This window comes from Thunnus thynnus, chromosome 16 (genome assembly GCF_963924715.1).
Source record: "Thunnus thynnus chromosome 16, fThuThy2.1, whole genome shotgun sequence".
Lineage (NCBI taxonomy): Eukaryota > Metazoa > Chordata > Actinopteri > Scombriformes > Scombridae > Thunnus > Thunnus thynnus.
The window spans coordinates 4647532-4664775 of NC_089532.1; the positions used below are offsets into that span (position 1 = coordinate 4647532).

A 17244-nucleotide genomic window follows, 5' to 3' on the forward strand; every position below is an offset into this window, starting at 1 on the left:
TATAATAATAAATAATCGACGAATGAATCAATAATGAAAATAAGTGTTAGTTGCAGCCCTTATCATAACCATGAATAAAAATAAATAGCTACATGAATATAAAATGGGTGAATAAAACGAAACAAAATAAGTTTACATTCAAGAAGTAAAAAAAAATCAAGTGTCTGTTTAAAATTAAATTACTAAAATTAAACATTATAGCATAAATTATGATAACATTAACCATGTCAGCTACCACTGGATAATATAGTTTTATAGGTTGTACTGTATTGTGATTTCTTGACTAGTGCTTTAAGCAGTTATATTGCTCTATTTTTACTCTCCAACCTACTCAAAAAATGTAGTGCAAAAGCATCCATCACAATGTTTCCCATCAGGTCTCAACTTTAAAGTACCCAGAAATAAAACAGAGTTGAGCTCTTTACTTTTTGTGCCTCTCAGATTTGTCTGGTTTTGTGACGTTGCATTCATCTGTGTATGGTTTTCATGTTTATAAATGAATATTAACCTTTTTCTTTTTGCTGAAGGGAGGGTAGTGTGACTTTTTTGGGAGAGCAGTTAAGTTTTTCTCTTTATAGATTTACATTTTATTTAATTCTTTCCATGTAAGATTTATTGTAATTTAAAAAAGGTTAAATAGTTATCAAAATTTAGTTATTTAAATCAAAAAGATGGCTCTAGTGTGTACCATGTGTTTGGTTATAAGCAGAAGACAACAATCCTGCAGCAGGGCTTTAATTTCCTCATCAAAATAAGATTGTAGGAACAATATCAGGTTTGAGAAACAGACTGTTGTGGATTAACTTCTCTCTCTGAGTGCCTCATTTTTCTCACAGCTTCCATCACTTCCAGTTTATCCTGCATCATTCATAACAGAACACAAACCTAGAGCTAGCTAGAGCTACAATGATTAATCGAATAATCGATTGACAGAAGAATAATCTATTTTGATGTCTGATTAATCGTTTAAAACATCCCCAAATGGCAGCCTGCTCTTTGTGAGGATTTGCTGCTATTCTCAGTTTTATGTGATGGTAAATTCAATATATTTGAATTTTGAACTGTTGGTGGAACAAAACAAGCAATTTGATGACATCATGCAACTTTATAGGAAAGTGTATCAGACATATTTGACTGTTTTCTGGAATTTTGGAAAACAAACAATTAATTGAGAGAATAATCAGCACCCTGAGTGGATCATTTGAACATTTATTAAAATGAAACTATGAGATACGTGTGGTGGCAAATAAATGAACTTTTGGAAAACAAAAATCGTTCAGAGGCGAAATCGTCAAAAAAGTATAAAGTCTTTACTGAATTGACAAGTGGCAAAGACCTTGAATTATTCTGCGCAGAGCAAATAACACTGTCAGGCAATACAGTGTCAGTGATATGAACACATCTCCTGATCCCTCTTACATCTCTCATTGGCTTTCATTGTTGTCACAGTTAACTCCCCATAACTATCACCACCACTGGTCATAATAATATAAAGAGTAGCTCACAGGTTTATTTACTTTGTCTGTTTATGCTTGTCAGACTTCTGATTTTGTCTGGTGGTGGGGGTGGCCTGACCCTACAAAGGACGAACTCGCCTCCTGTGTCATGTCAGCTTAACAGTTTCAAAAACAGGAGAGGCTTTATGAGCTTTAAACGACATCTATAGAGCAATCAAAGAAAGAACATATATCTAGTACATTAAGAATACATGAGTATATATGTGCTTAAAGAATATATGTATGCTTAGAGAGTATATATGTATTACATCATAACTCTTCAGTTTTCCACAACAGAAGTTTAGAGGGAAAAATCACTATTTGGTGGAGCTGTTAACAACTCATAGACATCTGAAATGTGACCCCGACTACACACTGCTTTATGTAAGACGTCAAAAGACAAAAAGGTTGGAAACCACTGGTTTCATCTTTAACAATGTGTTGTATTTTAAAAGTTTGTTATATTATCCATTGTGTCAAATCTTCATCTGAAAAGTAACTTAAGCTGTCAGATAAATGTAGTGGAGTAGAAAAAGTACAATATTTCCCTCTGAAATGTAGTGGAATGTAATTATAAAGTAGCATCAAATATAAATACTCAAAGTACAAGTACCTTACAACAGTATTAATTGAGTGAATGTACTTTGTTACTTTCCACCAAGGTACAGGTATATCTAGGAATATGAAGTATGGTGAAAGTTATTCATTTTTTATCCTGTGGAAAGCTGTGATATGCACGGTAGCGTCAAAGCTACCAAAAACAATGGAGGAAGAGGAAGCTCATAGGCGGGTTTTTAGCCTGAAACATCTGAGTCAGAGCAGGAAAATATCCACAGATTGGAGGAAGAGATGAAGGGACGATGGTTTTACAGAGTTCAAAGGAAAGTGGCAGAAATGAGGTGAGTGGGAAGGAACAGGAGACAATAATATCAAAACTAAGATTTGGACACAGTGGAATAAACAGCACACTATTAAAAATAACTAAACATTATACAAGCAGATGTGAATACTGTGATTGATGTTACACTGTCAGAAATATGAGGAGGAAAGAAGGCATTTGATTCAAAACCTCAGAAAGATAAAAGTACACTTTGATCTGATAGATATTCTACAAAAAGACTCAAGAATTGTTGTCGAATCCTATTTCAGTATCTTAGACTAACTAATTTGATAAATTATAAGTTTTTTTCCCTTTATTTTTGATGGATATTGTAAATATTAGACATTCTGATCCACACTCCATACCAGTTGGTGGCGGTAATGCGCCGATTCATTCAACCGCCAACAAACCTCAAAGAGGAAGAACAAGAAGAAAAAAAAGAAGAAGTAGAAGAAGAAAAGCCACAGCTCAAAGACGGAAAGAAGGAAATAGTCGTCGCACTTGACTGTAAAAATTATCTGTAAAAAAGATCGGAGCACATAACGTCAAACACAACAGAAGGACAGCAGTAGAAGGAAATAAGTTAACACGATGCCGAAAAAGAGAGACCTTGTGAAAGGTAAGAGAGAAGCAGTGGATGGCAGTTGATCATTACGTAGCTTATTCGTTGCTAAGTTTCAGGTAGAGAGAATTTGACCTGCATTATTTCGGCAAATGTTTAGCTAGTTAGCTCAGTAGCTAACAGGAGCTAACGTGGTGACGTTTGACGAGCACCAGCATTAGTGTCCGAAGTTACTCTAATCACCTCGACTACAGACTTTGAACATTACTCTGTGATGTTTGTGATGAAGTCCTGTGTTTGATCATTCATTTTTTAATAGTACACATTTTTCTACCTTTCAGCTGGAGCTCCAGTCAGATTCAGAGAAAACTCGAGAATAATGCGCGCACACGTGAGTATGATTCAATGTGTGGCAAACACACACACTGTGTTATGGTTGTGCCATAACGAGTTTTTCCAGTTACCGGTGTTCTGCGGGTAAAATGATAGCAGCTTCATAACACATTTAGTGATGTAGCTCTATTCATAAGCTCCCATAGTTACCAGGTAAGTAGTCAGCTTGATTGACATTAGTTAAGTTAGTTTAAAACTAATAATACAATCCCTAATAGGTGAGTTCACGATTTTTCAGTCAGGTGAAATAGGTTTTCTTGCCATAATCAGATCTCTTCATAATGCACTGACAATATGAGTGATGGGGGACAAAATCCACAGTCCTCTGCAAAAATGTATTTAAAAGTGTAAATTAAGCTAATATGAAGCTTGAGTCAAATCAAGTAGATATCTTTCAACGTTACAATCTTCTTATTCCAAAAGTCCCTCTTTTTCTTCCTATACTTCCACCGTAGCTCAACAGGGAAACGCAAAGAGGGAATTTGATGCTAAAAAGACTGTAAATGTGTCAGACTGTGTGGACACACTGTGGATTTTGGCACATTTGAAGACGATCTTTAAATAGCCAACATGAACAGGAGGAATGATCACAGCGTTCATATGGACACCTGACTGTTGTTTTAACTACTAATGTTGATTATTCTCATTGAAATATTTGCAGATTGTTTTTGTAATTAATTGTTTAGTCCATGACATATCAAAAATAGGAAAAAATGCCCATCACAATTTCACAGAGCCCAGGGTGACCTCTTAAAATTCCTTGTTTTGGGTTGAAACCTCAAAGATATTCAATTTACTATAATATATGACCTAGAAAAGCAGTTAAAATCAGCAAATATTTGGTGTATTTCCTTGAAAAAGGAATGAAACGATTAATCAGTTATCAAAATAGTTATTTGTCAGTTAAATCGTTGATTTGTTTCTGCTTTGGTTTCTATATTACAAAAGCAGAATCTCAGGGGACCTCTAGTCTCAATATTACAGTATCATTATATTATCTCACAGCTCTTGTGGTAACGGCTGCCACACACAGTAAACATATGAAGGAACACAGTATGTTATAGCACTAATTAGTAAATACTTTTGTTGGATGCATTTTAAGTCACTGTACTTTTCTCCTTTTTCAGGAATCAATGGTGGATTTACTAAGCGGACGTAGTTCTGCAGGCTCTTTCATGGATGTCTTTGCCAATGGATTATTAGGTAAGGCGTTTTCTGATATGACGTACTGGAGATAAAGCACAACCCAGTATTATTGGATTTAAAACCATTGAAACAAAATAGATTAGTTAACCAGTGCTCACTCTAACTGCACAAGTACATAAAGTTGATTTTGTTTTATTCCTCAAAGATGATGGATGTCAGACAGACCAGTAGCAGATTAACTCAAATATACTGCCTTCTTAGTCAGTTCCTGAATCCCTCTGAGGATCCTTTCTTTTCTGTGAACACGTGTTACGTTTTCAGCTGATGGCGAGAAATCTGAACAAGGAGATATCATGTCCTCAAATTATTTTGTGCACCTCAAACACAGCAGGTTTACTCTCTAGTGGACTTTGAAATGTTTGGGTGTGGACTGTTAAGTTTCCACTTAGTGGCTCATAAAAACTGTAACCATAAGATGCACATCCTGCTATGTGACATCATGTTTCATCACTTCTAGCTAAAATATCTCTGTTAGGTAATCTGAAACTATGTATGAGAACCAAACATGAGGGTTTAGAGGGCTATCACTTTCTTCAAGTGTAGTCCAAACAAAGATGGCGTTTCGTTTAATGTTGCCTTACTGCTCTCTGTTTGTGGAAAGTCTTTGGCAGTGGAGTCTGGGATCTGACTACATTTCTAGTGAACACAATCAGAAGAGTGAAGCAAAGAGGATGTGGGATGGGATGTGACTCACTTTCAGATTGAGAAAAGTTTACAGCCACACGTACAACTAATAATAATAATATAAATGTTTGTAGAGATTATTGAATTTCAACACCACGAAAAGATGAAACGAATGAGAATTACAATAAATGAATGGAACCTTTTTTTTTTGTATTTTTTTGTCATATCTTGCAGGTTTAGATATTTTTAGAGGCCTTGACGCAGAGCTGGAGAATGAAATAATTTATTCTGACGAGGATGACGATGATGAGTTTTATCCACCAATGGCTCCTAACAGAGCTTTAGAACCACATCCACGAATAAGACAGCTCACTGATGAGGTAAGGATGAAGTTAAAGAAGTTATTTCTGTTCTGTAACTTTGTAACTTTCTGATTGGCGTCTGCAACTTGAGGAAAATAAATGTAATAAGACAAATTATTTTTTAAAGTATATTTATCCTCATTACAGAACATCGTCTAACACACAGATTCCTTTTTCAGGAGGCTGAAAAACATGCAAAAGAATTGATAGAAGAAGAGGAACGACGTAAGGACAAAACAGAGAAGAACAAGCGTAAGAAAATGGTCAGTGTTGGCATTATATTACATTATTATATTATATTACAATATTGTAATATAATATCTTCTAATATAATATCCCCCCCACTGGTTGGTGTTTTGTCTGCAGCTCACAACACATTTTCTTCTGTTAACAGCGTAAAAAACAGAAAAAGCGGCTAGAAAAGGAGAACGCAGTTAAAGACATTTTACCTGTAAGTCTTGTTTTACTCGTCTTGCTGTGAATTACAATTAAAAGTCTGGAAATAACATCCAGGCAGCAAGACTATTTTTTTTAAACATGGTTATTTGTAATTTCAGGAGGAGGAACAAGGCAAGTCCGACTCCTCAGAGAATCAAGAAGAAAACCCTATTATTGAAAGTAACGCAGAAGCAACTGAATCTCCAGAATCCAGTAAAACTCCAAATGAAAGTGAGGTCCCTGGATCTGATGAGAGCAGCGGGAAAAATAAAGAAGAAAGTCTTGTGAAGATGAATAAAAAAGAAGATGGAGAGCAAAAGGTTTGTGAGGAATGAATATTTCTGTTTGTGTTGCGCTGTGAAGCAACATGACTCTTTGAACAGAAAGGGGAACTTAAAGGAAAAAAAGTGTAATTATTTTTAGCCAAGGACAGATATTGTGTCTTGAGTCATTTGATGGATGTGACCTAATCTTGCAAGGTTGAATGTCATCTTCAAACTTTCACAATGTGACATTATGCTGAAAGCAAAGTTTCATAAATAGCTTTGGAAAATATTTTGAGGTGATGCCAGATAAACAGTCCTGGTTTCACAACATGATGCAGGAAGCAGCTGTCTTCTAAAAGAGACATTTTATATCTTTTATTAAATTGGGAGAGTAGAGAGACTGTAACAAAGGTCCCAGGCTGGATTTGAATGGAGGACATGAGGCCGTATCTTATTATCATCTGTTCATGTCACAGTCTTTGCTGAACGACATAACGCTGCCTGTTCTTCCATCGTAATTACGGGTATGACTTGAAATTCTCCTCAGAGTAGTTTGCAGATGATTATCTTAAAACGACCGCCTCCTGTCTCGTTAATCTCAACAGGATTTGAATTTAAATAATTCATATGCTTCTACTGCTGAATCGGCGCCTGAGGAGACGCATAACCAGACGCCTGCGACGGAGAGGAAAAAGGAAAAAAGTAAATTACCAGAGGTTCAGCAGCCCGAAGAGGAAAAGTCAAAAGTTGTGGAGAAACAACCTGAAGTTCAAAAGAAAAAGGAAGAGAAACAAGAAAACATTAAAGAGGTGGAATTTCTTTAAGATACTAACATCTGTTATTCAAATATAAATGCTGTGGTTGAAATACTGGATAAAAACCTGATATTTTATCACACAAGTACACAAATATTTTCTTGTATAAAAATATCTCTGTATATGTCTGTGTGGTCAAACAGTCACTTCTTGATTAAATCATAACCTGGTGTTTGACAGAAAGTCACATGCAAATTCAGTGTTTCCTGCAGAGCCCGACATGCTAGACTAACACAGTAACATTGATTTGAACAGAAAACAATGGATCCTACTGCAGAGGAGTATGCAAAAAGAAGTAGAGAGCTGGCAGGTAAATGATTTTTTTTTTCCATCAACATCTTTTCATGGAGACTTTGATGTAACAAAAAAAAAAAAAAATGAAAGCACTGAAGCGAATGTCTTTGGCCTTCCTTCCAGGTATTGGAAATCGTTTGGCTGCTTCGGGACAGTACGGGGTGGCGGTGAAATGCTTTACTGACGCCATTAAATACAACCCGAAGGAATTTAAGTAAGGACTAAATGGACTCGAGCCTACTGTACGTTAAAGCATCCGGCGGCGCTGACTGTTAATGACGGTGATTTATTTGTGTTTCAGATTATTTGGAAATCGGTCGCTCTGCTATGAAAGGATGCAGCAGTATGAAAACGCTCTCAGGGATGCTGATCTAGCACTCTCCATGGAGCCGAACTGGGTGAAAGGTTTATTTAGGAAAGGGAAAGCTCTCTGCGGGCTCAAGGTAAATCACTGCTGTTAATCCTTCTTATACTCTGCTGCTACATAATGTTTTATTTTAATGTACAGTTTCTCTTAATGTTGCATCTGAAAAACACACTTAATATTGTAAAACCTGCATAAAACTCTGCTATGTTTATATTTTTGTTTGAAGTCAAGAGTTAAATGTGACGTTACAGTTAAATATTAATGGCAAAATCCTCTCCAGAGATACTACGAGGCCTCGCTGGTCTATAAGGAGGTGCTGAAGCTGGACAGCAAGAGTCTGGAAGCCACGCAGGAGCTGAAACGAGCACAGACGTTGCACCTCATGGTAGGAAGAGCTCAACAGGAAGAGAACAACAGTTTACAAGGCAAAAAATAACCTTGTGTTTTTAGAACAAGAAGGGGAAACCGCCGAATGGTGAGGAGAAAAAAAAAAAAAAAAAAAGACAGTTACTCACCACAGTGGCTGAGTAGAAAACCTAAAGACATCCACAGCTGGTATGAAAGCTGCTGCTGTTTGTTGGCTCCAGAAGAATATGGTAAATATTTGAACATCAGCATCCAGAAAGCTGTTTAACTTCCAAATTTTCTTCAGACAGAACGTTTACTCACAGCTGTAGCAATTGGATTTGTGTTTTTACTGTTGAGTTTATATTTACACAGTAGTTTCAGATCGTGTTTTATGCTTTGAGTTCATTTCATATCAGCATTATCGTAATGAGGAGATTCTGACCTGACATTTAGACAGTAGCGTACTGGTTTCATCCAGTTCCCCATTTACACCTGGTATTAACATGTGATCTGTTTCTGGATACATTATCTTGATAATGACATCCCATCAATGGGACTTTGCATTTACACCTGGTATTAAAATGTGGCTGCCATCAGATCTCAATATACAAATCAGCAGGGTGTGGTTGGCAGACAGGTTTAACAGCAAACACGGCGCCTCCCACAACGAGGAAACCGCTGTCACGAACGGACGTCGTTCATCTCTAAATCACTTCTTTATGAGGGAATACTTCTAGGGACTTCTAGATTTTGCTTTAGCCAGCAGGCAGAGGCGGAGCTAGGTGACCTTTCAATTTACTGAGATGATGATGTTCTTATGAATGTGGTCATGCTGTATGGATTGTATTTACACTGGCTGAGATCCAATCACAATACGAGCCTGACCTCCTCCAAATATGGTCTGGCTGTTCCGATCACATTCTGATCACAATGTGTTTTGAGTGTGTTTACTATAACACATTCAGATGCAAATCACAGTTTAATGCCAGGTGTAAATGGGGTAACTGTCATGGTTTACTGGGACAGAGCCGTCATTAATGTTACTAGTAACACTTGTGCTGTTCCTACTATGACAAGTCAAAATGTCTGCCATGAAAAGAGGCTGTAAACCAAGTCAGTGTATCAGTTTAATGTCTGTATGTTGGTATCATGTCAGCTGAGGTTGTCTTTCTTTTTAGGAAATGGGTTTCTCTTGGGGGCAGAGCTCTGAGGCCTTGAAAACACACGCCACGCTGGAGGAAGCTGTGGAAGCGCTGTTTGGCGGTGACAGTAGTCGAGTTCCCAGAGGTAAAGCTGACAAAATGTTTCTCAACATTGGAAAGTGGCTTCAGTGATGTCCTCGTGTTTGGACTCTCATACTGTTTGTTTGCTCTTTTCAGACGCCGGTGCCAGTAGAGACAACATGGAGCAGCCGGTGGTGCAGCGGGAAGACGAAGACGAGGACGGACAGTGGATCGTCTGTGGAATACAGACGAGCCGTCCTAGAACGCAGCAGATCAAAGAGTCTGATGGTTTCGGACAAAGCAGATCCAACTCTCTGTCGCCGACCCCTCTGTCCAGGAGCTCTGTGAAACCGTGAGTTTATTTGTGTGACAATAGTTCCATCCACTTTAATACAAAACGTTTTTTGTGGTACATAGTCTTAAATTAAACTATTTTTAACTGGATGAAACTAAAATGAAAGTAACACGAACCTCAATATTAAACTGGGAGTTTTTTTGCATGCAACCAATCAGTTTGCAGGTGATGTTTTCACATTTTCAGACCTTTTGTTTCTCTGTAACGTTCTTCAACCGAAACATTTACTGAATTTATTGTGACTATCCTTTTTGCCATTAAGCCAGACTAGATGTTTCTGCAGGATTTCAACTAAGGATTATTTCTTTATCGATTAATTTGCCAATTATTGTCTCGATTAATTTTTTTGTCTATAAAATGTCAAAAAATTGTGGTTATAATTTTCCAGAGTCACTGATAATGTTTTCAACAGTCCAAAAACCAAGAATATTCCAATTTACTATCATGTACCACAAAAAAGCATCAAATCATCACATCTGAGAAGCAGAAACCAGCAAATCTTTAACATTTTTGCTTAAAAAGATACTAAAACGATGATTCAATTATCAAAATCTGGTTAATTTTCTGTCAATTGTTTAACTGACTAATTGTTGCAGCTCTTATTTTAATGTTTTAAGCAGGCAGGCTAATCAGAACAGAATTTTAGACTAATTGATTTTTAACTCTTATATAAAGGGAGCTTTTCCCCATTTGGGTTGGATCTTTGGCGCCTGCCGTCACCTACGCAACACTCCACGAGCTCTTCAGCAGGTGAAGTAACACAGTTTGATCTCCTTCACACCTCTGAGCGTGTTTTTGTTTGGTTTTGTCACATTCAGCACTTCATCAGAATCAGATGTTTTCCAGTAAACAAAGGATAGAAAGAATGAAAAAACAGCAAAGTGTGTAGAATAAAATGGCAAAGCAGAAAGAAAAAGCCTTTAAGATCAAGTTCTAAAGTATTAAACAGTTTGAGTTTCTGGATTTTCCTGTGATTTAGATTCCATCAAATATTTAAGATAAAACAAACACACACACACACACACACACACACATAATACTGATGCTGTGTTCTTGGGATTTGATCATCAGAAGGCTGTTAGCGTGTTAGCTTGAGAGTACTACTATATGTATTATTGCTGTTGAAATGGTGTTTTGTGTGTATTGGCCCTCACTGACTCTCTGCCCTGCAGGGATATTAAAGATTTACTCCAGTTTGTTCAGCTCTGTGCTTCATGTTCTCTCTCTCTCTCTCTCTCAGAGCCGGGACGGTCTACAGCATCAAGATGCTGCTGGAACACCAATGTGCCTTTGTGAACTACACCAAAAAAGAAGACTGTGACACAGCCATCCAGTGTATAAACGTATGTGTCCGTTCACTTTTAATGACATACATACATCTTATATTTTCAGGTGTTTAGTGGATGTTTGAATCTTGAACCACTTACAGCTGCTGAAACTGAAAAATAAGCTTAAACATCTGGATTTCTGAAATGATTGGTTCATGACGTACATAGAATATATGTGTTAATAAATCTGTTGCTATGTAATATCTTGTTGTAGAACATGCAAACTGTTCTCTGCTTCCATAATGGTTCTTTAATTTACTGTTGCTATGCAAAATTTCCATTTGTTTGATGGAAATGTTGCTCAGTAACAGTAGATAAAAGAGCAGAAGAGAAAATGTGCAGATTCTTCTTTTAGCACGGTGTTTAGTTCAGCACCTGCTGGGGTTTTTTGGATGTGTGTACTTTTTTTTTTTTTTTTTTTTTTTTTTTTTCTTCTCTAACGTCTTGTTATAAACAGTAATCTCCATTCAGGGAGTGGTGTGACCTAGTTGAAAGATATGTTGCCCAGTCACAGTCAGCAGTAAAGTGTTCATTACATTGAACATATCTTCAGCCACAGTTACAGGCAGCAAAAGCAAAATGATTTAATTCACAGATGAATATAAAAAGGTAACAAGTGAAAAGTGAGAAAGAAATAAACCAGAAAACTCTGAGTTGTTTTTCACGAATAAGTCGGAGTAGTCATAGTCGCAACCACAGAACCTCAGCGGGACAGGTGCTGGATACAACAACGTTCATAATTGTTTTCCAAGTAGAGCAGGAAGTTGGAGAATAGTGAGAAACCTTTTTTGATTGTGTGTTATTAAAGCAGTGACGAAGAACTGCAGCTCTTTTCACTCTCTAAAACAATCCAATTGTTAACCTGGACCAACCATTATTTTTCCTCATCATATGACTCATATGAGTCAAGTCTGACATAAATATTATCATTCGCTTCTCTCGTGTTTTTCACTATGCAGTATGTTAACAAGGCGTAACTGAAAACTGTACAAAGTCGAGCTTTTCTTGTACTTTGGCCGCTGTTTCAACACATGTTTGGTCACACTGACTGCTTTTGTGCACCGCTGTGTAAAACGGTGCATAAATAATGAATGTTTTTCAAGCTGTGATGAATAAATAGTGACTTTGTATAGCTGACAAAGATACACAGTGTGAGTGTTTGTGAGTGGAGTATCCACTGGTCTTAATGACTGTTCTGGAGTCCAGAATAAAGAATAGGGGTCCAGGTTTGCTCAGGAGTTAGTTTAGTTAGTTTCAAATTAGTACCTTTTTGTTCAAAAAATTGACAAAAAAAAGGCTAATACGTTGTGCAGATGTTAACTTTCTGTTTCTTCCTCAGGGAATGGTGGTAGAGGGAGCTCCTCTGTCCGTGCGATATCCCAACAAAATACCCACTGGACTGGGTATGTCCAAATCAGCAGCCACCGAACCCTCTTCCCGCCCCGGGTAAGAACATGTTACTCCGTGTTTCACATCCATTAATATTTAGCACATACAAGAGTAAAGTTACTCCAAGAAGGACGGATGCATGGTGCATGAGGAGCAGGTAGAGGTATAAACCTTTCTTCAGCACTGGGTTGAAAGGCCCCAAAGCTAATGTGAGCTTTAAGTGTTTAGTCTGTGTTGTTGTTGAATTTCATAAACAGGTTAGGTCAGGGACAACAGCCTAATTGATACATGTGAACAATCAGCTGGCACACCTGGTATGTATGAACTGGTGTTTACCTGCCACCTCCACCAGCTCTTAATGATGGTTTTACAGTAGAACTGAAAGCCACCATGCCTCTCTCTCTTTTTGGAGTAACTTTCCTCTTGTGAGTGTTTCACTTTGGCAACACATTTTAGAAACATTTCACAAGACATTTTACTTATCTTTGTCACATTTTATCGTCGTTTCACAACACTGAATCACAGAGGGTGTGTACTGTATGTGTAGGATTTAACTGACAGTTAACTTTGCACTCTGAGGACCTGCAGATGATTGATGATGGGATTAATGACATACTTAATATAACATAGTTAATCATTTCTACAAAACTAGTGTTCTGTCCATAGTAGTTATTTTGCTTATTTGTTACCATTATTTAGAAGTGAAAAGTGACCCTGTCATTTCAGGCCAATGAAAAAAACAAAACAAAGTAAAATGTAGCTTTCAAATACTGAATCTCTAATCTGAATCTCTTTTTGTTGCAGCATGTTCAAGAAGGAATGCTTTTTCTGGAGGACCACAGGCTGCACAAGGCAGGACTGCACCTACAAACACGTCCCAGAACACAAGAATATTGACAAGGAAAAATTCACCAGTAGACTGGGAACTAATCACATGTAGAGGAACTTTAAAAAAAAAAAAAAAGGCCAAGATTTAATAACAAGCATGCGATGTTTCCTCTGAAATCTGATGCAGTGGTGGTGCCAAACTAAACGGATTCTCATTCACCCACTTTTGGTTTTGGTTCTGCTTCTTGTTCAGTTACAAATACAAGAACACGGTTTGGATTTGACATTCTGTTGCATGTTTGGAAATGTTTGCACCATGAAGGCCCACCACATATAAGAATACAAAGTTCACACCAGATGACATTATATTAGTCTACTATATTAATAATTAATGTGCCTTTTTATACAGTGGGTAACTTAAAAATGTACATCAAGCTTTGAGCATTTCTTTGCCTTTGGCTTTTGTCAGTAATTAATTGTAATCTAATCTGTTTAAAGATTGTGTTAAAACACTTATAATTTTTTTGCATTGCATTGTTTTAAAATCAACAGATTTTTTTTCTGTTGATTTTCTGTCACCACTAGGTGGCAGCATCATCTTTATGCCTTTTTCTTCAGGGCTCCCAATCTGTTGTGCTTTTATTTTAAAGGCTGTGATTCATGACTGGTTATACTACCAGCACTTTTAACGTGCTATGTTTAATTTGTGAGTCTGTGCTCTGTGATCAGGTTGCTAGAACATGAGGCATGTTAAAGGTGTGGGGGGGGGGGGGGGGCAATGGTTCTGTTTAATAGTCATGTAAATATTTATAAATCTTACCATGTCCGGTCTGCTGGAGAATCTGTTTATTGATGTTTGGACACAAACGGTCATACAATAAGTGCCTTTTAGTAGCACTGTGGATTCAGTTTTATCAGGCCCAGAGGAGGAATTAAAGCCTCAACTTTGTTTCATCAACATCATGCCATAAACATTAATATAAACAGTACATGACCAAAGACATTGTGTAGGAGGGGCGTTACAGATGAGCTTGGATATGACTCACTACAAAGAATAATAAAGTCAGCCTGATGGTGAGCAGAATAAGGCTATAGCATGATTTGTGAGCGGGATTATTAAAGCCTCAGCGTGCATCCCGGTGTAATTTGAGATCTCGCACGGAGGTCAGAGGAAGCCATGACTTGAAGATGAGAGGCCCAGTGGTTTGTTGCTGTCCCGCCACCAAAACACCAGATTAATCCTGTTGCAGCTGTGTATCCTGTTGCAATGTCCTTGAATGAGACACTGAAGCCCTCTGTATTCGCTTTAGGTGAGCCTTTTTTTTTTTTTTTTTTTTTTTTTTTAAAGTACAAGTTAAATGCCTGAAGAGTAACTATTGTCCATGAGATTTTATCTAAAGCGAGGTTCTTTAAGCCTAAAATGCCTCACTTCAATCTACCTGACTGTCTCCTGGCTGTTAATGTGGGTAGGATTTGTGCAGATCCCTCTTTGCTAAAGCCCTGCAGGTTTGTTATTTGACTCAAGGCAAGTCAAGGTCACTTTTTGTGACTCCTGTTACGCAATGTTTGGGGTGTGAATTACAAAACCTTCCCAAAGAGCTGAATAATTACCTTAAAACGAGGTTGGAGTGACGAAAAAAGTTGAAGCGTTTAGCTGTGAAAAGTGCTTAGTCTTGACTTTACGGGCAGAGCAGCTGTACTCGTGGGCATTAATTGGCTGATGGTGGCATACCTCACAAAGCCCTTTTGATCTGTGTGAGATTTGAGAGCATGAAAGGCTGTAATACTAATACCATGAACTCTAGTTGAACCCATAGGCAGCGCTGGGACATGCGGTTGATACATTACCGACTTGCAAAATGGACCTATATTTAATCTTATTGGTCCGCTTTGCTTTGCTTTACTAGAAACTTGTTCAAATGCAGATAAAGACTGATAAGAGGTTAGGGTTCACACACCGGCAAGAATCAACATCCCGCCACTCTGGGTCCGGACAAAGCAAAGCCAATCCCTTACTTAACTAAAGCAAACACAAGGAAGATTAAGTGCATCTTGTTAAAAGGCTGCAGAGCTTTTAAAACATCTCTCTCTCTCTCTCTCTCTCTCTTTCCCAACAGGAAGAAAACAAGAAAACATAGTAACAGAAATTAACCAGCACAAATGACATGTTTCTCTCCCACTCTTTGCTTTTTAATGTCTATGCAGCAAAAAGAAAAATCCTCCTCACACCCCCTCGAGAAGTTTTTCAGTTGAAGTAATTGAATGCGGTGCTTTTTAGCGAGGGATACATAATGTAATTTTTATTCTAATTCTATGGTTTCTCCCCGCTGGTAAATAAACTATTGATGTGACGTGAGGGAGTAGCTGACTCACGCTGTATATCAACAGACTGATTTGCTTCTCAGGAAGCTAAAATAAATGCTCCGCTAAGGCTTTGCAGCTGCTCGGCTTGCAGGCTCCGCTCCAAGTTCATAACCCTCCCAGCAGGGCTGCTGCTGTTTGCTTGGCCTCTTTTTAAAAGAATGACACTTCAAACATGGCAGTGTGCACATTTTGGAGCAACACTTAGATTGGAAAAAAAAAAACATGTTAGGTATCTTAACTTCATAATATCAAGATTTTCATTTTTGGGGAAATGTTGCTACCAGAAGATCTCATTTGCAAATAAAAATGCTAAGATAACCAACATTTTGAAAAGAGACCCATAACATGCTTTATTTCAAACTATTGTCTTTCTAAGCGAGATCAACAAGATGTTGTGATGGCAGACTCAAACAATGGGGAAGCGTCTGGTTAACTGCCGTCTCTTCCCAACCTTTTGCTGGATTCCTTTGTTGCACTGTGAAATGAATACAGTAATTGTCACAATGAGGAATTGACCTTCCCGTTAATCTAGACAGAGGCCCCCTTAACAAGTTAAAATAGCGCAAACCCAATTAGGGAATTGATTGCTTGCTTTCATTTTCCTCATTTGCATCGGGATCATATAGGGAAGATAAATTAATGTCTAGCCTTTTGTTCATACTGTCATTCCTGGTTGTGGAGTATCTATTGCTAAGAAATAGGCGAAGAGGAAAAGTCTTTTGTCTATTCTTGATGAACACATCTCTGATAACCCGCTGTAGGCCTTAAACCGAGACCTACGGAAGATTAAAAATGTCCTCATTGTCCCAACACTGCTGTACAAATACACACGTTTTTATGTGTAGATGATTTGATGGATCATTCAAAGGACAGTATCAGTGGTTTGACATGGAGCCCATTCACAACCATTCAGTTGAATTATATTCAAATGCATATTAAATGTCATTACAGAGGTTTAATGTGAATTGGATTCCATTCATACTGTGGTGAGAAACTCAACTTGTAGACTTAAAACTGTAGTTTTTTTTTCTTCCAGTGGTTTCCTGGAGAAAAGGAAAGGCATCTAAAACGTTACAGGCTGCTTTTAACAATCTTCAGGAGTAACATTAAGATTTAAAATCATTGTATTAAAACATGTAAAAACACTGGTATGGTCTATACTTTCTGTCTCCTGCACATAAAGTATGTCCAGTAAAACTGTCTGCATCCATAATATATGTTCTTGTTTGTTTTTCATTTGAATAAATGATTCAAGTGAGCATGTTTTTATGTGTATATATGCATGGTGATGTTCACACAGAGACTGCAGGTTGTCAGGGAGGATAATGGCATTGACTCTCTTTGTTGTCTTCACTGATAAATGGCAGTTTAAAGGTTGAATCTCGTGTCTCTTTCATCTCCTTCAGACGTGCACAGGCACAAATCCTGAGAGTTGTCACTTTATTTTGGTCTCTGTCACTGTGATCGATTGAGAAATAGCCAATATGGGAGCAAAGTGTCATTAACATGATTAGAGGCTTGTAAACAAAAAAGGGCCTTTGGGTTTTCAAGGCACCTCTGTACACACCGTGATGTAAAGCTGGGCATGCCTCAACTTGTGTTTCCTTCAAGTATTTACGTGACTTAATGGGGGGGGGGGAGAAATATGGGGCCGGCCTGTGTGCACTGCAATCATTAAAACCTCCAGTCAGGTTGTATTTCATCTC

General features: G+C 37.7%; 1 protein-coding gene and 1 long non-coding RNA gene across 2 annotated transcripts in view; one reads left to right on the forward strand and one right to left on the reverse strand.

The window, feature by feature from the left end:
* Window positions 1–2812: 2812 nt before the first annotated feature.
* Window positions 2813–16751, forward strand: si:dkey-33c12.4 (uncharacterized protein LOC560112 homolog). The gene is made up of 18 exons (XM_067615073.1): window positions 2813–2995; window positions 3280–3329; window positions 4459–4534; window positions 5396–5541; window positions 5703–5786; window positions 5918–5974; window positions 6081–6281; window positions 6833–7036; window positions 7298–7352; window positions 7460–7550; window positions 7638–7779; window positions 7984–8088; window positions 9230–9338; window positions 9431–9626; window positions 10305–10379; window positions 10870–10972; window positions 12297–12403; window positions 13151–16751. Exons 1-18 carry the CDS (start codon window positions 2968–2970, stop codon window positions 13284–13286), a joined length of 1965 nt encoding a protein of 654 aa, XP_067471174.1. The 5' UTR covers window positions 2813–2967; the 3' UTR covers window positions 13287–16751.
* The window catches only part of LOC137200344 (uncharacterized), a 29513-nt gene continuing 28205 nt past the window's right edge, over window positions 15937–17244 (reverse strand). The window contains exon 4 of the long non-coding RNA XR_010931945.1: window positions 15937–16013. This is a non-coding gene — a long non-coding RNA (uncharacterized lncRNA). The remainder of the gene's footprint in view (window positions 16014–17244) is intronic.